General features: G+C 40.0%; 1 protein-coding gene across 5 annotated transcripts in view; it reads left to right on the forward strand.

The window, feature by feature from the left end:
• The window catches only part of dnmt3ab (DNA (cytosine-5-)-methyltransferase 3 alpha b), a 40,146-nt gene extending 16,031 nt beyond the window's left edge, over positions 1 to 24,115 (forward strand). For 2 of the 5 annotated variants that reach the window (XM_018703687.2, XM_018703688.2), the window contains exons 6-23: positions 1,877 to 2,023; positions 8,915 to 9,307; positions 10,148 to 10,306; positions 10,568 to 10,675; positions 11,273 to 11,429; positions 11,514 to 11,660; positions 12,569 to 12,613; positions 12,978 to 13,057; positions 13,247 to 13,359; positions 15,871 to 16,054; positions 16,165 to 16,249; positions 16,661 to 16,806; positions 18,543 to 18,633; positions 18,769 to 18,917; positions 19,359 to 19,459; positions 20,030 to 20,099; positions 20,564 to 20,682; positions 20,852 to 24,115. In XM_018703687.2, the coding sequence (XP_018559203.1) occupies positions 1,877 to 2,023; positions 8,915 to 9,307; positions 10,148 to 10,306; positions 10,568 to 10,675; positions 11,273 to 11,429; positions 11,514 to 11,660; positions 12,569 to 12,613; positions 12,978 to 13,057; positions 13,247 to 13,359; positions 15,871 to 16,054; positions 16,165 to 16,249; positions 16,661 to 16,806; positions 18,543 to 18,633; positions 18,769 to 18,917; positions 19,359 to 19,459; positions 20,030 to 20,099; positions 20,564 to 20,682; positions 20,852 to 20,993 (2,436 nt within the window). In that variant the 3' untranslated portion in view covers positions 20,994 to 24,115. The remainder of the gene's footprint in view (positions 1 to 1,876; positions 2,024 to 8,914; positions 9,308 to 10,147; positions 10,307 to 10,567; positions 10,676 to 11,272; positions 11,430 to 11,513; positions 11,661 to 12,568; positions 12,614 to 12,977; positions 13,058 to 13,246; positions 13,360 to 15,870; positions 16,055 to 16,164; positions 16,250 to 16,660; positions 16,807 to 18,542; positions 18,634 to 18,768; positions 18,918 to 19,358; positions 19,460 to 20,029; positions 20,100 to 20,563; positions 20,683 to 20,851) is intronic. The other 3 variants (XM_018703689.2, XM_018703690.2, XM_051077949.1) reach the window with 3 other exon arrangements.
• The last annotated feature ends 1,034 nt before the right edge of the window (positions 24,116 to 25,149 follow it).

A 25,149-nucleotide genomic window follows, 5' to 3' on the forward strand; every position in this document is an offset into this window, starting at 1 on the left:
TGAACAGAAGCAAAAGTGCTTTTCTTGACTTGAAAAAGGACAGTTTTTGTTGCAGGAATACTGAATCAAACATACCATCATACTGGTATGTTGTCAAAGTGTTCAGCCAGTGTTGTTATGCATAGCAATGTCCTTCTTTTATCTCATTACTTATTCTTTATTTTAGGACAGGTTGCATGTTTGAGGAAGGAATGTTTATGTGTTGTTTTGCATGACTGTAGCCGGGTAGGAATTGTTAATCATTTTGGGACGTAAACTTGTTTGTTCTCTTGCAGAGAGTTAGATTATATTTATAGGTAAATATGAAGCTGCTACCAACAGCCAGTTAGCTTAGCATAAAGACTGGAAATGGGGGGAGGCAGCTAGCCTGGCTTTGTCCAAATACAGTCTGGTATGTAAGCCCCCTTAAAGAAAAAGATAATCAATTTGGAAAAGACTGTAAGCTTATTTGCTTTCTTTCAGAGTTAGATGAGAAGACTGATACCACTCTCATATCTTTCTGTTAAATATTAAGCTGAAGCCTGTTTGCTTGGCTTAACATAAAGACTGGAAACAGGGGAAACAATTAGCCTGACTCTGTCCAACGATAACAGTCCCTCTACCAGTACCACTAAATCTCACTAATTAATATGTTATGTCTTGTTTGGTTAATCTGGAAAAAAAAAAAAACAAAGCACAAAAATCATCCGTTCACCATTTTAAGAGGACTTGTGTGCTGGACTATTTCTTGGACTGAAACCAGTAATTTGCTGGTGCAGTTCAGATTTATAGGGATTGAACAAATGTGGTGTGATGCATTAATTAGTGAATTTTAAAGGTGCTGTTAGATGCATATTGTCACATTTGGACAAAGCCAGGCTAGCTTTTTCCTAGTGCTTCTGGTCTTTATGTTAAGCTAAACTAACTTGCCGTTGGTCTCTGTCATATATTTTTCATACACACATTAGAGTAGTATCTATCTCCTCTAGCTATTAGCGAGAAAGCAAGCAGACATATTTCACAATATATTGAACTATTCCTTTAACATCTCAAGTTGTTTTTACACTTTGGTTTTACACAGATTAAACAAACAAGATACAGTGTTTTAATTAGTGAGCTTTAGAGGTGGATTGTGTTACTGTCAGACAGAGCCAGGCTAGCTGTAACCCACAGCTTCCAGTCTTTATGCTAAGCTAACCTAATCGGCTGTTGGCTCCAGTTTCACATTGAATGGACAGATGTGAGCGGGGTATTGATCTTCCCATCTAACTCTTGGCAAGAAAGTGAATGTGTTTCTCAAAATATCAAACTAATCCTGTAAGTTTATTTCTGTGTATCGTTAAACCTTTTTCCACCTGCTCTCTGACAAATGTATGTTGAAAACTTGCACTAAAAGTAACTGTATCTGCACCATTGCTGCACTAGAGGCTTGGTATAGTTGCTGATAATACAAGGTCCATAAAAACTGATTAGTTCTCTTGCCTTTGGACTTGTGAAAGAAATGGTACCTAATGGTGTATAGATTTGAAGTATCAAATACACTTGGGAGCTCCTCACATCAGTTGGTGCTGGTGACCTTGAGACTGTTGCCAGGGAGCTGTGATTAGACACTGTGGCATCACTTCTTGCTGCCTGACCAATCACAAGCTGATAGCACCAAACGGCACACTGACATGTGAGTCATCTCGTCTTTTTTAGAAATTAGACAATCCCATCACCTCAACTACAAATTACTCACTTGTTTAACTAGTGTCTGTCTCACAGGCTCTAGTGACAGATTGGATGCACAGATTTACTACAAATCTGGATGCTTCCTTATGAGAGAAACTCTTAAAGGAAGAATCAAAAACAAGTAGCTAACTTTTTTTTTTTTTTTTTTTTGTAACACCTTAAACAGGGAGGTCGAGGCAGGCTGCGAGGGGGAGTTGGTTGGGAGATCAGCCTTCGTCAGAGGCCCATGCCCAGAATAACCTTCCAGGCTGGTGACCCTTATTACATTAGCAAGCGGACCAGAGAGGAGTGGCTGGCCAAGTGGAAGATGGAGGTGAGTACCCAAGCTCTGTCCCAGCCACCATAGACCGCAGGGCGACTGACAGGCGTGGACTAAAGCTGCCAGGGTCAAAGACAGGGCTTGTGGTGTATTCACGGCCAAGTGTATTTGATGGGTCATTTGATATCTCATGAAGGTACCATTTATTTCAGTGGATTTCCAGGGCCATTGGCTCAGTCGGCTCCTGCGTTTCCTGGCTTTGTTCTTGTCTATTGTATTAGCAGAGGAGAAATCACATGCAGCTGTGGTGAACACATCTGTTTGATGTCTTGACATGATTCATGCTTCCGGGATGAAAATGTTGCTGTAAATTTAGATTTGCATAATTAAGAGGGCTTTTGATGTCTTGAAGCGGAGGCGAAATGAATCTAGATTAAAGGGTCAGTTCATCCAAGTGACATGTTTTCTTTTAGTTTGTTGTCATTTTTACCTTTATTTGATATTTGACAGTGTAGAGAGACAAGAAGTATGGGGAGAGATAAGAGGGATGACATGCAACAAGAGCTAAAATCCGGGGACATTGCATTTATATGGCATGTGACTTAACTAACATGCTACCACGGGCACCAGTAATTTCCCTGTTATGCTAGCAAACTAGTAGCAAAGATTTTTTGTTTGAAGCAAGTTTGAAGCATAATTTTAGGAGGAAGGATTTTGCTGCTCTGGAACATTATCATGACAGCAGCCATTTTATCTTTAATTGTGATTATTATGGGGTATACAGTGTAAGTACAGCGTTCATATTACAAAGTAATCGCCACTTGAAAATATTGAGACTGGCCAATGTAGCATTGTGGCAAAAACTGAGTCAGGATCCAACATTTTTTTTGCAGAAGCCCTTTTGTGTTGGGAATCCCACTAAATCAGAACATGGGCAAATTCAAATGAATGAGGAGGCAGCTTTTTTCACATTTAAGTGGGTTGGAACAAAGCTTCTGCCATTAACAGATTTCACTGGAACTATTTCTTTGATGGTAAATAGTTCCAATTAAGCTTTCCTTGTAAATGTAGAACAGTAACAAACAGTTTGAAGTTCATTACTGGGAACAGTAGCTGACAAAACAATCTCACCGCAAGTCCCGTTTTGTAGCCTTTCTAGAGCTTTTGATTTCTCAGCAGATGAAGATTGCTAAGTTGCTGTGGAAGATTTCCATTTTTCTGAGAACTTAAAGTACTTGATGTCTAAGATAGCTTAAAAATTGACTTTAAATATATTCTTGACCTTTGAAACTGTAGTTGACAAAATAATCTCATAATCACAATGCTCACTTAATAAGCTGTTTTGGGTGCTTTTGATCACATCACATGAAGTTCAGACGGAGTTTGATCAAAATTTGATCCAAAAAATAAGTTTGATGAGTTGAAAGCTTAAGGACTTTTAATCTCAAAATGCAAACATCTTCTAGGGAAGATCATGTGATAAGATCAAAAGTTCCAGAACAGTTACTACATAAATGTTAAGACCCTGTGGTGGGATTGGTTTGTTGGTAATACACAGGTATTTTTACTGCATCCATAATGATCACACAGCCCTTCTTATTAGCAAAGCCCTAATTAATGCACCATAAATTTAATCTGTATAAATGTGAAGCTCCCCACATGGCTCATTACGTAGCCATGTTAAATATGACTTCTAGTAGTAATGTGATGTAGTGCAACTTCATGTGTTACATAATGAGGAGTCTCCGTAGTATCAACATGGGGTCTTCCATTTTTTCTGCCTCCCCGCCCCCCTCTGCTCGCCTCTGGAGAAGGCTCGGGGAGTGGCCATAAAAATGTCTCCAGGGAGGAAATATTGCCAAATTAGCAGGACATGCCGGAAGACCCACAAGTGAAATGTCGTAAAATACAAAGCAAGTAGGCAGTTTACATTTTCCAAACAGAGGTGGATTTTCTTGAACAAGTGGCTGTACTCGGCTGAGATTTAAGGGGATTTGCAAGATGCAAATTGTGACTGTGCCTGTTTTTTCCCCTTTTCTCATCTGGTCTAGTGCAAGCTTTGATCTAATTTGCACAAAGACTTTGTTTTGGCTTCAAAGCCCTTTCCTGAAGAGTAATGCGATGCATAGCCTCCAGTTTTGCTTCTACTCCTGCCACAGAGCATTTAGCTGTTGCATGCTCCTGCAGCAGGAGAGACATGGTGGCTGAAAGGGTTACTGCCATCTTGCACTTTCTCCAGGATCTCTCTCTTTTTTCATGTGCCTTGTGTTACAGTGGACTTCTCCGTCTCTCCCTCTCTGTTTCCCTCCCCTATTCTTCTCCTGACCCCTCCCCCAGCTATGGAAATGAACTCTGTGCTATGGATATGAGGGTGAAGATGAGGTTTGCAGCAAATTTCCAGCCCTGCTTGCAAGGCAGCCTCTTGGCTCGCTGCCAACATTTTGCAAGTCCTCTCTAGCCAACCAGAATTCCTGTCGGCAATCACCTGACCCTGAATTCCCAGACAAAGAAATGTTCATGCTTTCTTTTTTTAAGCGATCTCTTCTACCCCGAGAGTGGGGGTGAAAAAAACTCAAGCCCCACACTGGATTATGAGGGTTGCGCGCTGGCGTGTATGGGTATGTGCACCGCATTGTTTGTTTGATAACACAGGGGGATAGTGTGCATGTCTGATTAGCCTGCTTATAGCGAGGGGAATATGCTGACTTCAGGTATTTCCACGAGAGTTGTTGTGGACCATCTGCTCTGCACAGCTTAAAGGGAAACCGTCTCTTTAAAAAAGGAAGAGTGAACAGGCTTTAGCCGTGTTTGGGAAAAAGTTGCTTGTGTGAAAAAAAGTTTTTCCCGTGGGGTGAATATGTGCTGAAACTATTTCCTGTTTCATAGCAGTGCCTAGAAATGTCAGAGTAGCATCATTCTTTTAGGTCAAATACATGTACCTTAAAAATGTTGCTGTTTTTTTCAGAGCCAGCATGATTTTACCTTACATAACTTTCAACTGGGAAAAAGGTTAAGTAGTTGTGTAGGCCTCAAAGCCCTGTCCTTCCTATCATCGTGCACTTTGTTCCGTTTGACTCAGGACACAGATTTACTACAAGAACAGTTATTTGATAACTTGAAAAGATTGTAAAGATCTTTGGAGTAAACTGAGCAGCCTCCACAGGGGGCATTTTTTTAACAACTCCACTTGTGGATTCATGGGGAATTCTGTTTATGTATTCATAGCTGACTCTGTAATATTCCTAATTATCTCTTAAAAGGACGCAATACAATGAGAACCAGATGGCCTCTTTTGGTGTGACCCCCCAAGGCCACTCATGAAATACACTGCCTTTGTAGGGATCTGTGCTAAAATCAGGCTAATGAATGCAGTAGCCACATCGCTGCACAACGGAACCTGCCACTTGTGCATTTTCAGACAGTATTTCCACTTTAAAAGCAGCCTTTTTTTTAGGTTTAGGATCGGCTTTTGCAGCGTTCTCGCACTGATTCATCTTGAGTTAACTACACCTGTTGTGACTTAAGGAAGTTTTTACTATTTATCCACAGGCTTGCTCAGCAGATAAGCTTAGGTCTTTGCACTGAAGACATATTTCACTGTATAATCCATCAAACAATTACACAAAACAGTCCCCGCTGCGTCTCTCCTGCCTGTTGCGCATGAGAGACTACTGCATTCAAAGGTCAAACTCTTTTGTGTTGCTTCAAAGGCTCGCTGTCACGTTGTGTGAGGAAGTAATGTTCAGTGACAGTTTATTTCATCTAACTTTTTACCTTTAATCAGACTTTGCAGAATGCTTGTTTGTTTTGATTTGACGGCACCTTTCCTGCTACTTTAACATCCTTTTCTCTAATATGCAATTTGTTTGAGGCTTGTTGTGTTTGTCCCTGTGTTACATATGAGGGCTTATGTACCATGGTGTTTCATCTCAACAACTGTACTTTTGACTCTTTGACCCTTTGAGACTAAGAAATTTTCCTTGTAAAGTTAACAACCTTATAATAGACAGTTGTTGTCTTATAAATAACTGATGCTACGCAGTAAACGTGACCTTTTTGTTAACAAGCACAGCCCAGATTGGATACTTAAGTATCATCTGCACACCCCGGAGACCAATATCTCCTCTCTTTTTTCTGCCTCCCAGTGCACTCTGTCACCCCTTGAGCCCTCAGGGTATCATGCTGCACAGCCTCTAAGTCAGATTATCCCTTATTATGCACCCAACATGTCTCTACACACTGCCAGCAGCCCGTAGAGCTTCTGTTTTCACTTTGTCCATAACAAAATCCATGAATACTGTAAGTACAGTAACTTAAGTTTGATTTTCCATTCTGCTCACATATAACATATTTTTTCCAAGGGAAAAAAAGTGTAGATGTTTTGACTGTGAGGTCGTTTAAACACATTTGCTCTCCCGTGTTTATACATCTACAGTGTGTCTGCTGTCATTTTTGGTATTTGTCTTGAGCACGGCGTGACAGTGGATATAAGTGGTGGTATTTCTGAGCTGTCAGTGACGGGCAGGCGTGCGTAAATGATAAAGACCGCATTGTGTCTCTGCTACCTCCTTTCCTATTTTCCCCTTTAGACTCGGAGGGCCTGTCTTGCTGGTGGAGCTGCACACACACTGTGAGGCCCCCAAAAGGGGGCATTTACAACTGGGAAGAAGTCCAGAGACAAATATCTGGTTCTTATAGCCACTGTACTTTCTCTCCTCCCCCCACTGGCATTTTCAGTGTCACTTTCTCATTGGCTCTGAGGAGCAGGAACCCTGGAGACAGTCTGACCCTAAACACACCAAAATGAGCACAGTAACAGTAGCTCAGCTGCTTTATTGGCATTTACAGATCTAACAGTATACCTTTGATTACTGGTCACCAGAGATGAAGAAGCTGGACTGAATTCATAAAATCTTGCTTTGCAGTTCCTCTCAGTCAGTTCATTTATTTCTGACTGCACCAGTGACTGCTCTTCCTCACTTGCCAATATGATTGCAGATTGTTTCTCCCCATACGCATAACACATTTAGCAGTTTAATTGACATTTGTTGGTTTTTGCAGTTTACCATCTGGAACCACACATCCAAGCAGGCTGTCGAACACTAACTCCAGTGTGCTTGCGCTGGAGCCAAGAGGCCTAACACATATGGCCAAGGGCTTTGAACCATCCATCCAGCACTACAGTACAGATATTTATAAACCACAGCAGAGCCTCTTGATTGAAGAGCACATGTTTCTACTCTTCTGCGCAGATACCCCTCCCCACGCCGTCTAAGCACCACCTCCTCTTAAAGGCGCTATTGTTTACGAGTCACACTGGGAGAGAGGACGGAGGATTGTACTATACCCTCTCTCTCGGTCTCTCTCCTGCTTGCCTTTTTTCTCCTCTTCCCACACACTCAAGTTCAGCTCTGGACATTTACAGTATGTGTGAGACCTGAGAACCTGAGAAAGACTTGAGGAAAGTAAGCACAGCTGTGTGCAGCTCTGCTCTCACGTGGTGCCTATACTATGACTAACATGTGTTTACATATGGGACTGCAGATACTGTATATATTCTCTGTGTGTGTATGTAAAAGAGAGTGAGGGAAGGAGAAGAAAGTTAGCATGAGAGTCCTACCGTGTGTGTGTTTGAGAGAGAGAGACATCAGAATGAGTGCAGCTGTTGGGGATTTACTGTGAGAGGCTTAAGTCCCGGCTGCGTCTCGTCCTCTCTGATCGACCTAGCGGTTCAGTGTCAGGTACCACAAACCCAGTGAACTCTCCGCCACGGCTACGGGCACTATAGAGTTACTGTATACACTGCTGTTGATGAATGGGCCTTGCAGTTGGAGATAAAGACGTGTTTACAATGGCTTTCAGGCTCCCACAATCAAGATTCTGCACATACACAGCAGAAATGAGGTGCACCACTTGTATTGTTAGCTATATGGCTAAAAACACTGTCTGCCTTTGCTTATCCTGTACCTGGTTGTAATACAGTTTTATAGACAGTCCTGTATGGTTCAGCTACATGGTAAGAAGTGAGCATATAGTTGCAGTATGTAAATATGTACCAGGTAGCACATATTTTTACTTAAACCTGCACTAATCTTACTTTTGCATAAACAGTGGATCAGTGTGACTATGTATAATGTGAAATAGATAGAGATTTATCAACAGACTCTGCACTTCCCTTTAGCTCTATGAAACATTTTAGCATATTTCAGCCCACTGTTTTGGTTTTTCAGCTCCTAACTTTACTGTTCTGGTTCAGCCTCACCGCTCTAACAAGTGCTGTTTTCAGCTGCAGCAGGATCTGATAAACCAACTGTATGCTAGCTGCCCACCGCCAAACAACAGAAGGACAAAGTTAGCTACTAACTAGTAGATATAGAGGAGCATTTAGTAGCTAAAGACCAGTGTCCTCCCTCAGGATCTTGTAGAGAGCAAGGGACAACTAGGGACAACTCCAAATAAATGCTAATGTTACTTCATGTCTGTTGTTGTGTAAATAAGGGTTTGCAAACACATTTGCTGTAACAACTTGATGAGGTGGTGTCAGTGTTGTCGTTCCTCAGCCAGTGACATTTTGCGATATACACTTGTTTGTTGTCTTACCACCAGACACATGAGAAGCTGGTATCAGTCTAATCTCTGAGTGTCCTCTACAAAGAAATTACAGGACGTGTTTAGCCTAGCTAACAGACCAAGTTGTGCCCAGAGTACCACACACTGCCAAAGACTGAAAGACTGCACGAACACTAGCTTGTATCCGTTTGTAAGCTTATTTCCGTTTTACTTCTTTGACGTATTTTCTGATTTATTTCCATGAGCATAGTCTTCAAATATGTAGAAAAGTAATGTATCCAGCTGGATCGAAACTCAGCCTTAAACACAGTAACTGCACACATCATCTGAAAAAATCTCTGTCTTTATCTCTGCTGTCACTGGACTGTGTTTCAGGCAGAGAAAAAGGCCAAACTGATGTCAGCGATGAACGCCATGAAGGATCAAGAGGAGAATGAAACAGAGTCCCAGAGAGAAGAGGTCTCAATAATAAAGCACCCGCAGCCTTCAAAACAGCAGCAGCAGCAGCAGCCTCAGTCACACACTCAGTGTCAGTCTCAGCCTCAGTATCAACAGCAATCACAGCTGTCGCTGCCACAGCAACAGCAACAACAACATCAGCAGCAGCCACCACCACCGCCACCGCCTCAGCAGCAGCAGCAGCAGCAGCAGCAGCAGCAGCCTACTGACCCTGCCTCCCCCACTGTGGCCACAACCCCTGAGCCTGTCGCCATCATAGGTGGAGACAAGACATGCCCCAAGTCTGCAGACACTGAGCCCGAATATGAGGTAAGATCCTCTTGGACTTTATTGATTCACACTGATTAATGTTCGGTTGTAGATTCACAGGATTTTACAGAGAACAGAGATCTCTATTGGAAAAAGGATTCAGTTTGAAGCCAGGTTTAATCCTTGTGGAGCCAAGTAGCCATTCATGTTTTGAGAAATAATTCACCTTGGGTGTTATACGGCTGTCAGCCAGAGTATACAAAGATGCTAAATATGTCACACTGATGCAGAGGACATCTACAGTTACATTTGATGTGATTTGATGTAATGAAAAACTGGTGTCTTGTAGTTGGTTTGTGTACTTCTCCCAGTAGAAAATAGCTGCAAGCATTTACTAAATATATACTGTACTTAATGCTAAAGTATATATACATAAGTATGAAATTCTCTAAATATAAAAAAGGGATGTCACTTTTCACCAGGAAACGACAAGTTTTACCATTTTCTTATTTATGCATTGAGTTTGATGATTTTCTGTTACAATTTATATTTGACGTGAAACAATTAGATCCACAGAAAATCAATCAGCAGCTCTTTTATGAATTGTGAGCATGTGCTGCTTTTCTTTGACTTAGGTGATAGTACCAAGAGTTAAATAGTTGGACTGTTGATAGAAAAAAAAACAAGCAATTTGTGAAATTGTGATGATCGGTTTTCACTATTTTCTGATTGTTATTATATATGTTATTTTGTTCTGTTATTGTTTATATAAGATGTCTAATCTAACTTTACCATCTCAAAGTGAAAAAAAAACAGAGTTTAAAAGAGTTTAAAAAGGTTTCACAGCTATGCCCAGAAGTTAATACAGAGCGGATGATATGTCTTTTATTTTGGCTGCAGGACGGTCGTGGTTTTGGCATTGGCGAGCTGGTTTGGGGGAAGCTGCGAGGGTTCTCATGGTGGCCAGGCCGCATCGTATCCTGGTGGATGACGGGACGGAGCAGAGCCGCTGAGGGAACCAGATGGGTCATGTGGTTTGGAGATGGAAAATTCTCAGTGGTGAGTGTTTAGGGCCAACATTAATATTGCTGTCAGGTTATTTTCTTTCTGTCTTTCTTTTTTTTTTACGAGGTATTAAGCAAAACAGCCAACCATTTATAGTGACAACCACTCTTTTTAAAATAAACTTTTTTTTGTTCAACCAATTGCTCTTTTCCACTATGAACAGAAGTCATTCATCTTTTGACACTTTTACCTAATAACAATATTTTTAATGCTCCACAGCAGTGAACAATGATTGCATTTTCTGTGTATTTACAGGTCTGTGTAGAAAAACTCATGCCTTTAAGTTCCTTTAACAATGCCTTTCACCAACCAACTTACAACAAGCAGCCCACATATAAGAAAGCCATTTACGAGGTGCTACAGGTGAGTATAAGAACATTTGGCTTCAAAGTCTCGTTTTCAGTTTGAATTATTTTCTTAAGTCCTATTTTATCATTTAAATAAGTATTAAACTGGGCTCACTGGCCTCAAAAATTGTTTGGTTGATAGCACTACAGTTGTTTTAACTCTGTTCACTAAAAATTAAGTAAGAGCCACCAGACAATTAGCTTAGCTTAGCATAAAGACTGGAAGCAGGGGGAAACAGTTAGCCTGGCTCCCTGCACACCTCTAAAGCTTGCTAATTATCAGATTATATCTGATTTGTTCAATCCATGTGCAAACAGAAACAAAAAGATCACAAAATTATGGTTTCAGGTTTGCATGCTGGAATTATTTCTTATTATTTAATTATCTGCAAGAAATCATGTGGCATATTTCTTAAGTCTTCCCTTAGCGCCGAGAGGCCTCTCATACACATTAAAGACAATAAATGTCCTAATGGAGAGAAAATATAATTATGATCCTCTTTCAGGGAGAGTACGTAACTGTGTCCTAGTTGAGACACTGATCCCACTGAATCAGCAGATAATCCGTTCTATAGATAAACTCAGTCAGTAAATGTTTTTAACGTATTCATAGGTGGCTAGCAGCCGGGCAGGCAAAGCCTTCATGGCCTGCCCTGACAGTGATGAGACAGAAACCTCCAAATCAGTGGAAATGCTGAACAAGCAGATGATTCTCTGGGCTATGACAGGATTTCAACCCACTGGACCCAAGGCCTTAGAGCCACCAGAGGGTAGGAGGAAGTCAATATTATAAAGCTCTAATTTTTGACCTTGTGTCCTGTAATGTTAACTGTCTGATATGCTGTGCACCACAGAGGAGCGTAACCCATACAAAGAGGTTTACCCTGAGATGTGGGTGGAGCCGGAAGCAGCGGCCTACACACCTCCTCCAGCCAAAAAGCCTCGCAAAAGCACAGCAGAGAAACCCAAGGTCAAGGACATCATTGATGAGAGGACACGAGGTAAGGTGCCTCATTTATTAGGTTAAAGAGGAGTCATGAACTCTATATTCCTTCCCTTTGGGAGGATCCAGCAGAGTTGTACATCAGAGTAAGTGGTCGGAGAAGTAGTGTATGGACAAGTGGTCCATTAGAGCGACAGGTTAAAGATGAAAGTGAATGATGTGACCGGGCATAAAGCCTCAGACTGCTCCAAAAGACAATGAATAGATGTTTGTTTGACTTCATTCCAAAATGTTCTTCAGACATATTACTGTGAAAGGTTTTGGCAATAAGTCATTCATCAGTGCTCAGCATTATCTGAGCAGTTGTACCTGATATAGTAACAAAACTGGCATCCAATATTAGTGCCGCCTATAATTAGAAAAACTGTGGTTAAAATCTGATCTGTCTTTGTCCTAAATCACATTCATAAACATCTGATTAGTTATCCATCTTCAGCCCTGAACTGAACAACTTCACAAGATCTTTTAGCTGAAAATATACTAATGAAGAATTTAATACAACTTTCAGTTGTACTGCTAATAATGCTGTTTTTCCTACACAAAAACAACGGACTGAATGCCAGACTGGTGACAGAGGTTTCTCTTTTGTAATATTGTCTTTTAAAATAAGGGCTCCTCCTAGGATTTTGGTGTACCACAGGGCTATATTGTGGGGCTTTCGTTATTTCAAATTTACATAACTAATTTGCCTGATGTTTGTATAGTGACATCTAGTATTTTATTTGCTGGTTACATTAGAATCTCTGATCGCTATAGAAGCATTTGCAAATACAGGCCACTAACACAACTAGTGCCTCAACTCCCTAAAATCGGATTTTGAACTGTTGACCTGACAAGTACAATGTTAAAATGTAGATCGAGTTAACCTACATTTCTCATCATTTTCATCTTATTCTGTATTTCCAGAGCGGCTTGTTTATGAAGTGAGACAAAAGTGCCGCAACATAGAGGGTAAGTGATGTGTCCTCTGTGTGCTGTAGCCTGCAGCATCACCGGGGGGGGGCTCTCAAGGAGTGAACACCTAGACGCTTTACACTTGGCCTTGTTGTTGACAAGCAAAGCAGCAGAAAAGTAAACGTCTATGTTAATATAAAATGATAAAAGGGTACAGAAGAAGAAATAACATCTCCGTGATTTTTGCAGCCTTACTGGCTCCCTTGTGTGTTCTCTCCAAACATAACAGCTAAGCTCATTAGATGTAGACCTGCGTCACAGCTGTTCAAATAATTTCATTGAAGTGTGTAGCAGCAGAGTGTTCACACCTCCCTGACCTCCGCCTGTTAAACACTGACATACTGCACTTCTCTTTCTACAGACATCTGTATCTCCTGTGGAAGTCTGAATGTTAGCCTGGAGCACCCGCTGTTTGCTGGAGGAATGTGCCAGAGCTGTAAGGTACGCTGTGATAGAGGTCATTAAAAGTCTGTGACTCAACCCCGACTACTGTGTTGTAAAAAATCACAACTCCTTTCAAAGCTAATAATAAACTGAACATATTTCAAGCAGCACCTGATGTGACCCCATAAAACTTTCATTTTTAAGTGTGTCAAATTGCTCACCAACTTTGAACTGCTTTTCTCACAGAACTGCTTCCTAGAATGTGCATATCAATATGACGACGATGGTTACCAGTCATACTGCACTATCTGCTGTGGAGGACGAGAAGTGCTCATGTGTGGAAACAACAACTGTTGTCGGTGAGGTTTCTACCGGTCTTTACTGGGGTTCTGGGCGTAACGTAAATCATGACAGTCTGCGTTACGTTTTAAAGCATCGTCTGTCCAAAAAAAGAAAGATGCAGTACGTGTGTGTTATTGTTGGCAACATCATTGTGTGTAAAAAAAAGCTGTATAATGCCTCCCTTCTATTTTAAGAACATTTCCTTGCCTCTTGACCTCCTGTAAATTCTCATATCAAAGCCAACATTCAAGAAAACACTGAGTGAGGGTACAGTTACCTGTAGCCTACTGCTGCAGCTCACATGGTAAAGGTAGTATAATGCACATTTCCACAGCACTAATTCCATCAGTTCAACAGCAGAGCCAAGCTCACCACTCATATGCTAATTAACCACAAACAAAACTCAGCACTTCCTGAATATTGCTCAAGTTAAAGGTCAGCTGCCTATAAAGGGAGCTTTCAGTGTGAAAATGTGCTGAGTTTCATTCATGGCTGCACAGTAAGATCGAGTGGGGGAAACACCTGACGTGACTCCTGCTGTACTGATGGAGTCTGTGCTATGGAAATGAACTTCATTCTGAATCTGTCAAGACAAGAGGTAAACATGGAGGACGTTTTGAGTTTGCATGAACAGAGGAACAGGGGAAATTAGAACTAAAGGCGTGGTTCTCTCTGGCACTGCGGCAGTTTTTATAAAATTTAAAGAAAGGATTGGCACATGGCAGCAAGTAGATCTTCACAGAAGTCCTATAGAAACTAGTGACAAGTGAAAGACCTGGTACAGTCATTATAGGAGGTTCTTTGCTATGCTTCAAATCTAAACAGCCACTTCAGAGCCACATTACCTTTTAATCTCAGAGGATATTATTATATCTCTGTATTTATCCAGTATTTCTAACATGGAACTTAATTCTTGAGGCTGTAAACATATCCACTGTGCTAACTGAAAAGGCACATTTTGATACAATATGGTATTTGAACATAAATCAGGAGTCAAAGGGATTACTGAACCAAAACTTCCACCCAGGAGTGACCCACTTTCCTTCTGCACTTCCAGCACAAATTGTCCTTCATTAGTTTCTCTCTGTAGAGTCTTATGGGAGTATGATAATATCTATGTAATATCATATCATCAGCAGCATGTTCATTTTTTTATTTGTTAATATTTCCAGGAATGTTCTTTACCCCTAAGGCCAAATTGCTCAAATAAATCCATCTGGCATAAATACACCATCTTAATACAGATCAGTAGTTAGTATGTCACTGCCCACAATTTACAGTTATTTTTCCAGTACAGATGGCAGGATTGTGCACATAACTGAACACACAATAGAGGCTTTGTAGAGATGTCACAAATGTCATAGCAGTGATGTCAGGCACCACTATGGGAGGTCCAGTGGAGAAACGGCTGATCACAAATATTATATAAAGTGCGGCTGTATGTCAGTTGAATAGAGCAACTACAAAAGTAATAGTCCGATAAAGTATCCTCACACAGTCGAACTATGAGATTAAAGTCTACAAAAATACCACTGAGAACAGACTGAGCTTTGTCAGATACATTTTGAACCAGTCAGTAAACAATGACTTGCTGTGTGTTATAAAAATGATGGCATTTGACATTTGGATGACATTTTGATGATAACTCGCTGCCTCTCAAAACTCCCAAACCTCATTCAAAACCATTTAAACTAGGCCCCGCAGGTATAAAACAAAGACTGATGCTGCAAGTCTGTGGCCTTTTTCTGACCTCTGATTGATCTAGAAACTAATTTAAGTTGAAGGGAACTGTCAGTCATTTATTGCTCAGCCTACATTAAAGGATAAGACTGGATATATTCAATGCTTTTGTTATTATCACAAAATTTCATTAAGAGACAAGAACCAACAATGCATTTTTCCAACTCTTAATACTTTTTGACTTTTCTGTGATCTCAGTCCCAAACCCTCTTGAGGAGATAAATCTTAAAAAACAAGTCAGTAGCCGGGCACTGTAGTTTTTAGCAAATATTATTCAAACAGGATTAAATACTGCATCGATTTGGGACTATTTTCAGTTGCACATTAAGACACATTTGTTGTGCTAGTGAGCAGTAGCAAAATGTGTGTACGTCAGATCAACTCAAAATAAACTACAGTATGTGTGTTCATTGTAATGAAGGCATGTGTCACCTAGTTTAACACTTTGACTGACTTATATGTTTTTATTAGTCAACAAACATAAGATAACAAAATAAAATAAGCTATATTGGGGTTGGGGTTCAAGATTGTGGATGTTTGTATCGCGGTTTCAGTCTCGGTTTCAGAATTGTTGCACTCCTAATCAGCAAACAAAATCTACAAATCAACAAATTCATTGATGGTGTTGCCAAAGTGCCACAGTGATGCAAACACTGTGGGATGACAAAGCCAGGATTTGTTTTGTCAACTTACTAGGTTACTGTGACTGTACAAATCACTATGAATCATAGGTTCTACTAAGTAAGATTTATCACTTGTAGTAATAATTTTTCTTGACCTGTGTTCAGGTGTTTCTGTGTGGAGTGTGTCGACCTCCTCGTTGGTCCAGGAGCGGCCCACGCTGCCATCAAAGAAGACCCGTGGAACTGCTATATGTGCGGTCAGAGGGGTGTGTTTGGTCTGTTGGAACGTCGTACTGACTGGCCCAGCCGTCTTCAGCACTTCTTTGCAAATAATCACGACCAAGATTTTGTGAGTAATGCACCTTTGGGCAATAAATCCTACTGACTGTCTTGCTGAGGAGTCTTTTTCCTGTGTTTCTCATTTTCTCCCACCCCCTCTCTATCGGTGTTGTATTTCAGGATCCACCAAAGCTTTACCCCCCAGTCATGGTGGAGAAGAGGAGGCCCATTCGTGTCCTGTCGCTATTTGATGGAATAGCAACAGGTTAGACAGGAACCCCCTTTCTCCCCTTTCTCCAAGTCTGTATGAAATGTTCTGTTTGTATCAGTTTACACTATATGTCCCATCTGTAATGTTTTCATCATCATTTTGGTCACACTACATTACTTTCATGTCATGATTATATCCTTATTGAACATGCATTCCAGTAGTAATGCTGTTGACTATCAGTAATACCATCTAATAACACCATTGTAGTCATTGTAAGAGTGTATCAGTCAATACGTGAGAGTGGTACGAGCTGTTTGAATGGTCATTTTCAGTATTACACTTTCAGTCAGAGACAGCTCCAGAGCTTCACATCAGACTAAGTGGACGCTATTTAACATGCTGTTGATTGGTTTTAAGTTTGTCCTCAGTTTTCTGTGATCTGATCTTTTTCCCTGTCCTGTTCAGGGCTGCTGGTGCTCAAAGAACTTGGCATCCAAGTAGATCGCTACGTAGCTTCTGAGGTGTGTGAAGACTCCATCACTGTGGGTATTGTCCGGCATCAGGGTCGCATCATGTACGTTGGCGATGTGAGGAACGTCACACGCAAACACGTGAGTCTAGAGGGTTTTTTGTTGTTGTTTTGTTTTGTTTGTTTTTTTGCTTGGGGTTGCTGAGTGTTCCTGGTCTTTTTCAGTTGTTCACACTGATAAGAGTTGTCTTTTACAACAGCAGTCTTGTTCTGTTGGCCACTAAAGCTGGGAACTGACCGGAAGAGTAGCTAGAACTTATTGAGCAACTGATACAGAGAAATTCAATTTGTGGTTGCTGGCTATGATTACAGATGCGTCACTTGGCAACTGAAGAAATTCTACAAGAACAAGAGTTCTTCCTGTCTCAAAACACATTCATCAGAAAGAGTTTGCCTTGCTGAGGGTATCTTTATAAATACTGGAGCCCCATATTGTGATCAGGGATGATAAGCAGCCATGGAAGGAGGCATTATGCTTTTGGGTTGTCTGTCTGTCTGTCTGTCCCCTTCCTTATGAATGCGATATCTTAGTAAAACCTTGAGGGAATTTCTTTAAATTTAGCACCTACATGTTCACTTGGACTCAAGGATGAACTGATTGGATTTTGGTGGTCAAAGGTCAAAGGTTAAGGTCAGTGTGACCTCACAAAACACATTTTGGGCCCGTTGAATGTGATATCGCAAGACCGCCTTGAGGGACTTTCTTCAGATTTTGCACAAATGTTCACTTGGACTCAAAGATGAACTGATTAGATTTTGATTGTCAAAGGTCAAGGTTGCAGTGTCCTCACATTCCTGGGAATGTGATATATTAGGAACACCTGGAGGGAATTTCATTACATCTGGCACAAACGTTCACTTGGACTCAAGGATGAACTGATTAGAATTTGATGGTCAAAGCTACATAACATGCTAATTACCTGCAGCTGAACTGGCTGACATGGTTTGATTTGATTAAAATGCCCTATTCTGCCTTGTATTATTTTATTTGTTAAGAGGCTACTGTAAGCTCATAGTCGTTGCCCTCATTGATTAAACTGGTATACTGGTAAACATGTATATAATCCATTGTAAAGCAACTATTCATAGCAAATAAATATTCACTACAATAGTCCTGATATTCTGGAAAAGGAAATAACTTTGCGAGGCACATAAATGGAAGTAGGGACTGAAAGGTTAAGATGGGACTGTTGAGCAGATTATAAATATAAATGCAATGTACTCTGAGTGAGTGAGTAGCTATTATTTTATTATCCACCTCAGCTTTAAGGTCAGAGCTGCAGCTCTGAGGTTGACCTCACTCTCATCCTGCTCTCTCCATAGAGTTTATAGCCACAATTTCCACACAGATTGCAGTATAAACCTAATGAGGACATTATATGTTCTCCCTGCTTGAAATTCTGATTTGATACACAGATGTACACAAACAGTCTCCCAGACAGCGGTGGGCCTCCTGCTCGAACTCTAGTGAACCAGGGAGACCCTCTGTCCAACGTAAAATCTGTAGTCTCTAGTTTGCCTGAATATCCTTAGCCTGCCAGATTTATCAGTGCAGTGACATTCAATTTTTTCCAGAGAACACCAACACTGTTGCTATCTTCCCTCATAACCAAAGTGCATGAACTCAATAAAAGTAGGAAGTGGAGACTAGCAGACAATAAAGACAGTTTTAAAGCCACAACTTAGCTGGTTCTTATTTCATTGAGCACAATATACCTGAATGTTGGAGGATTGTTATGCTGATTATCTCTATTTTACAACATGTCATTATCTATACTATCTCTGTCTTTATCTCTCTCTCTCTTTATCTGTATACAGATACAGGAGTGGGGTCCTTTTGACCTAGTTATTGGTGGAAGCCCATGCAATGACCTCTCTATAGTCAATCCTGCTAGGAAAGGTCTTTACGGTAGGTCTAAATGTTCACTTTCCTATTGCTTTGTGATTAAAGAAGGCTAATAATCTGACCAGAAAACATAACTATCATCAGTTTATGTTCTTTACTGTACTTCAGCATTGTTTAATGACTGTCTCTGCCCCACAGAGGGCACCGGCCGCCTGTTCTTTGAGTTTTACAGGCTGCTCCACGAGGCTCGGCCGAAGGAGGGGGATGACCGGCCTTTCTTCTGGCTCTTTGAAAATGTGGTTGCTATGGGTGTCAGCGATAAGAGGGACATCTCCCGCTTCTTAGAGGTCAGCTTCCTCACTGACAGTAATACTGGATGGATTATGAATGCCCCCTTGTGGCACTGATTCATTATCTTTAGACGCAGACCACTAGAAGGGAGTGCTGACCCTAGCAGTCTTGATGTAACACTTGAATGTGCTGTGTTTAATGTACTCCTAGATTCTATTGGTTTTAAAATATTTTCCACTTTAAAATGATTGGATACTGTGATAAATTCAATGAAACTGACACTGTGGGGGTTTTGGCCTCGCTCTACATCAATTTTTGTCAATTTGTCAAAAAAAAAAAAAAAAACTGTAAAAGGATTTCTCTCAATAGCAGTAATACTGTGCTATGGTGTGATACCGCACTTCACTATTTTGTCATATATGTAATCTTGAGCATAGCAGAGCATCTTACCTTGGTTCCCGTCTGATCTGTGTCTGTTTCCTCATCTTTGCTTTCAGTGTAACCCAGTGATGATCGATGCCAAGGAGGTGTCTGCTGCCCACCGTGCCCGCTACTTCTGGGGTAACCTTCCTGGCATGAACAGGTTGGTTTTTGAATGGTGAGGGAAGCAACAGCCTTTGACATACACAATGGGAAAAAAAAGCCCTGTGACCAAAGGAGTACATTTATTAAAACAGCTTTCATCATTATTACAGATGAAATAGAGCCTATTGTCATACACAGATTTTCAGATTACGGCTGTCATGATCGTGAAATGATGATTAATAGTCATACAAATAATAAGAACCTTCAGTTAACAGCTGATGGCGCTAATTCTCCACTCTTGTGCTATTAAACCACAGCAGAGGAAGGGGGTGCAATGAGATGACGTCATTAAAAGGACGCCAGTCAAAACCTCAAACGGTGGAAAACATTGTGGAAATAGTGGTAGAAATATGACTTTCTCTTAGTTTCATCCAGCTGTTTTTATACAGATGAATGGAAACTATTCTAAGTATTCTGCAAAATGGTTGTGGTTACAAACCTATTTCAGACCACAGTCAGCAAAGTAAAAATTGTGCAATGACTTTGTCAGTCATCAAATTTGTGCATGACAAAGTTTTATAAATGAAGTCCAGAGTCGTGAGTCTAAATGCAAAATGTGACTCCTGTTCTCTCTCCTTTTCAGGCCTTTGACTGCTATGTGCACTGACAGGCTGGACCTCCAGGACTGTTTAGAACACGGCCGGACAGCTAAGGTACTTTTTACATTATACTGTAACACAACTGCATGCATCACCTAGTGAAATGTTAACAGAAAACCTGAGAAATCACGGACATCCTGTTTGAAACTTTATATGTCTGTTTCATTCATTGTCAGTTTGATTGCTATGATCACAGACATTATATTTTCTCTGTGATATATTTCTGACATTTGCAGTAATTGCCGTTGAATATTATTAGCCAATCATGTCTGTCCAAACATATTTAAAGTGCAATACATAACAGTAGTTAATTTGATTTCTGAAAGTAGGAATACATAACTTTGTACACTGGTGGCTCCCAGTGGCAGCAAGAGGTAACAGTTTGAAAATCCATCTACCTACAGACTATTTGATCTGTAGTTCTGTGATTAGAGAGGTTGATTTGCACCAGATGAAGAGAAACATACAGCTTTTAAGACTCGTGGACTAATATTTCTCTCATTTCCTTTTTTCCTCAGTTTGACAAGGTGAGGACCATCACCACCAGGTCTAATTCCATCAAGCAGGGCAAGGACCAGCATTTCCCCGTCTACATGAACGAGAAGGAGGACATACTCTGGTGCACTGAGATGGAGAGGTATGTAAATGTAAAGATCTTCTGGTAAATAACTTTTCCTAGCGCTCTTATTCTGGAGATCAGAATCTCAAGATTATCTTCCTGTGTCTTCCCCTGTTTCGCTCCCTGTCTTGTCTTTCCCCTCCTTGGCTGTTTTGTACCCCGTGGTTTCGCTGGTTGCTCTTGCCAGGGTCTTTGGCTTTCCAGTCCACTATACGGACGTGTCCAACATGAGCCGACTGGCGAGGCAGAGGCTCCTGGGCAGATCATGGAGCGTCCCGGTTATCCGCCACCTGTTTGCACCACTCAAAGATTACTTTGCCTGTGTTTGAGCAGCAAGAAAACTCGCTCAGAACCATTTAGAAACTACAACTGTAACGTTGTGACTAGAAATAAGAGCCTTGATCCTCAAATTATACTCTGGTATAATTTGCAAGCGAAACATTGACGTAGATTTCACATTATTTCTTGTATTTGAATTGTAATTCTTATTCTATTTAATTTTGATATGTCATTTTACCTTTTAGCAGTGTTATCAAGTATTGTTGATTTGTTTGTGCAAGCTATACTTGAGACTATGCTTTCTTCTCAAGACACTGAGACAGAAAAGTGCTACACATGTATTTTAAAAGAGACGGTAATGCGATGGGAAACATCAGAAAGAAAAAAAGAAAGCAGTTTTGAGATATGTGAAATGTTTCTGCTGTGTGAGCGTACTGTACGTCGGGGCTGCTAGATTCCCACCTGCAGTGCAGCCATGCTTCCAGCTACTGAGCCTCACAGAGATGTGAAGAGAAAGGCGATTTTCCTCAGTGTCAGGAGAGCTGTGTCTCTGAGAATCCAAAACACCAGATCACATATACCTCTTTGTTTACAGTTTCTATACACAACTGAAGGTAATAAAAGGTACTACTGTAATATGGTTACAATACCATGGTGCTCCAAGATGATGAGAAACATCATAGCCCATGTGGCAACTACAACTTTAGACAATACGGAGCTCTTGAAACCTGTTGCTGGAAAAACTTGTTTGACGTTTTTACACTTAATGAAAAAAAAAAACCAAACTGTTCTGTGCCGTTTTGTTCACTTCAGAGGAAACACAGGAGTGACAGACAGTAGACTGCAAAAATAGAGCATATCCTCTGCATTATACAGCACATTACAGCAGTATATTTTATACAGTTTGTACTGGTGCTCATTTAATCTCTCCGCCTTGCTACACTCAGGCTCACTGCCTGGATCTGCACAAACAGAAAGTGAAGCTAGCCACATGGGAAATGATGTTTTCTGTCATTCAAAAAAAAAAAACCTTAAGATCAAAGTCTGTGGTGAGCTACTTTTTTCTAGTTTCATCCTGACCAATGACATTACTGTACAACTGTTAGTAAGCGTGGTGGCTGGAGGGAGGGAGGGTGACCAGGCCGGGTAACTCCCCCTCCGCAACTTCCACCTCTCTAAACTGAAAAACTGTCAGGTGCAAATCCTCAACAATATGGTGCGGCTTCACAAAGTTCTTCTACCTTTTTATAGCAATTTTGTGCTGTTTTATCAACATTATAAAGCACTTTTATATGTATACTTTTCTTTTTTCTTGATATTTTTTTTTAAATATTGGTTCTTGTGAATTGTTTTTGTTTTGTTTTATGATGTGAACTGATCTACCCTCGTGTAATACTTTTTGTATACAGTAGGGCTGTGCCAATAGAAGTGAAAGAATGGATTTTGATATGTGAAACCCATGTTATTTGACTCAGTGTACAGTAGATGGATCGACATTTGTCACCCCAAACCCCTTTCCCTTCTTCCATCATCCATATTGTTTACTGTTTTAAAGCAGCGATACAGTATGTTACTACCCAGATTCAAAGAATGTCTACTTCTATTAAGATTGTACAATGTAAGACAGAGTCAAAGAACTGTGTCATGTGCTTTGTGAAATATTTTGTCCCTTATGAAGGACAGTTGGCCTCTGCCATTTCCCTGATCGATCGTAGTCGTCATGTTGACAAATTTTAAGTGCTGATCCAAATTTGGATTACATTCAAACTAAATTCTCTTGATTGTAACCTCTTAAGCTAAATATGGAGGATTTAGGCTGCAGTTTGTCAAAACAAAAAACTGACACAGTGTTTGACAAAGATGTCAGCACTCAAAGAATAAAGAGGATAATAAAAACAGATGCTATCGCTTATCTATATCATATTTAAGATTCAAAATTTGAAATTTAATTTCTTAATGTAATTAATTTCTAAGTGACCTTAATTTTTGTCCATGCACACTGGGCTCAATATGAGCTCCTGTGCTTTGTGATATTTTACCCAGATGTTATCCCCCCCTTCCTTCTATAGTACTTAACATCCCCTCATGTTTGTACATTTTGTACATAGTTTTCCGGTTGCTGTTTTCAATTTGTTTTTATCTTTTTTTTTATTACCTATGAGATGTACAAATATAATTCTTTGCTAATATATATCATTGAATTAGAAAAAAAAAATCTTAGGTTAAAAATAAAAATCAAGTGACAAATTTGATTCAAAACTTGCTTTGAGCAGCATTAGATATAGGGAGACTCCAAGTCGACATTTTTTCGTACCGATTTGTTTGTGTCAAGTGAATCCAGATTTAATGTCATGTGATCTTAATAATGGCCTACGGACAGCTTTAAGATGAACGGTCTCGACTTCACTGCACAGCCCTACATGGTGGTGTTTTTTGCTTCTGTTTCTTTTGTAAGACTTTAAAAAAAAGAGGGATTGTAGGTGTTTCTGATGGTGCTAAACATTTTATCTAATCAAGAAAAATATATTTGATTGGAAGAGAAATAAACATGTCTTGACAATGACTGTTTTTAAGTTCCTTGTAGTAATGGAAAAGAACTATTATTTCACTCATATAAATATATTAACAAAGGCATTTTAACTTTGTACTTGAAAAAATAAGGATAACAAATAATGAAAGGTTTCCTATATTGTTTTAGACTAGAGATTGCTGTAGTTGGTGCTTATCTGTGGGAAAATCGTGTGAGAAAAAAAAAACGGTAATAACTTTTACTGTAGCATAATGTACGCTTAATACGCATTGCTTCTTAATCCTACATTCCATGCCGTAATATTCTCCATGTCTGTTTTCAAAATGTTTTTTTGAATTGATGCTCTTTTGTTTTGTTCTTTTTTTTTTTATCAGAAACAATATTTCATTTTTACTGTTCAACCCAGGTCAATAATTCTATATTCAGTGATATTGTTGACACTCTGTGTGACTTTCTTTCTGTCATAACTGTTTTATGGCTTCTACGCTTTTCCTCAAGACCAGTTCGTACAGCAAATGTAGCAGTCATTCTCCACTTTGAACCCCCCATTCTTATGTTTAGTGTCCAGAAAGAAGATAAAGGCTCCGTATGTACTTGTGCTGGAGAACACTTGAATAAATGTATTGTTTTTGTGCAAAAATCTGCAAACTCCTGTCTTTTTTATATATATACACACATTAAAGTCCCTAATTGCATTTCTGAGTAACATGAAATATTCTCATTATTATAACTCATTATCTCACACTAGTACCAATTTTGAGGTATTACTGTATTATTATTGTCATAATTAAGATGTAATTTCCAGCTGGGACACGCTCCCCTTACATTGCAAAATCCTATTTTTGTGTCCCGCCTCACTTTTTATAGTTTCAGTTTGATTCCTCAGTCATAATCTCTGAACAATGTCCTCTGACAGATCAGCTGCTAAAAAGAGAGAATGTTTATACATTCATGAAACTGCCAAAAGGTAAAGAAGCAGGCGACAAGTGTCTTATAGACTTTTACCATGGGGATTTCTATTTTATGGCTGAAGAATATTTCACTTATTGTGCCCCGTTGTAGTTCTGAAACCAAACCTATGCCCTTGGTCCTTATGAATTATTTTACAGTATAGCCTACAATCTCTGAAACCTTATAATTAAGATAAACTACCACATAATTATGTCATAATTATGAAGAATAACACTTAATGAATATTTCTAGAGGTGGAAATGAGATGTCATCAACACATGCTCGAATTATAATTATGATATTTTGGATGTCTCATCAACTCCAATAATAATTAATACCCCCATGACTCATGATGTTTTGGCTTCTAATTATCAGGAGGCTGATAGGGGAGATGTGGACATTGATATTCAGCTCCAGTTTCCATGCCATCACGCCCTCCAGCAGGGGATTTTTTCCTCAGTGTCTCGACACCTGGGTCTCCACCACCTTCAGTGCTCTAAAAGAAGGGTGTTGCCCTGCAGCTACTCTCTGATCAGACCTGAACACGATGCCACTCTGCAGCCTTTCATTCAGCCATTAGACAGACATTATGGGCTTGCACTTACACTTTCTACTAAAGCCATATGCTCATAAATGTATAATTTATCTGTTTAATATTTCTTTTTTCCTCAGTTATAAATATTGCATTTTACATCCAGAGCATGAAAGATCACACGAGGGAGAAC

Source organism: Lates calcarifer, linkage group LG19 (assembly GCF_001640805.2).
Source record: "Lates calcarifer isolate ASB-BC8 linkage group LG19, TLL_Latcal_v3, whole genome shotgun sequence".
NCBI lineage: Eukaryota > Metazoa > Chordata > Actinopteri > Centropomidae > Lates > Lates calcarifer.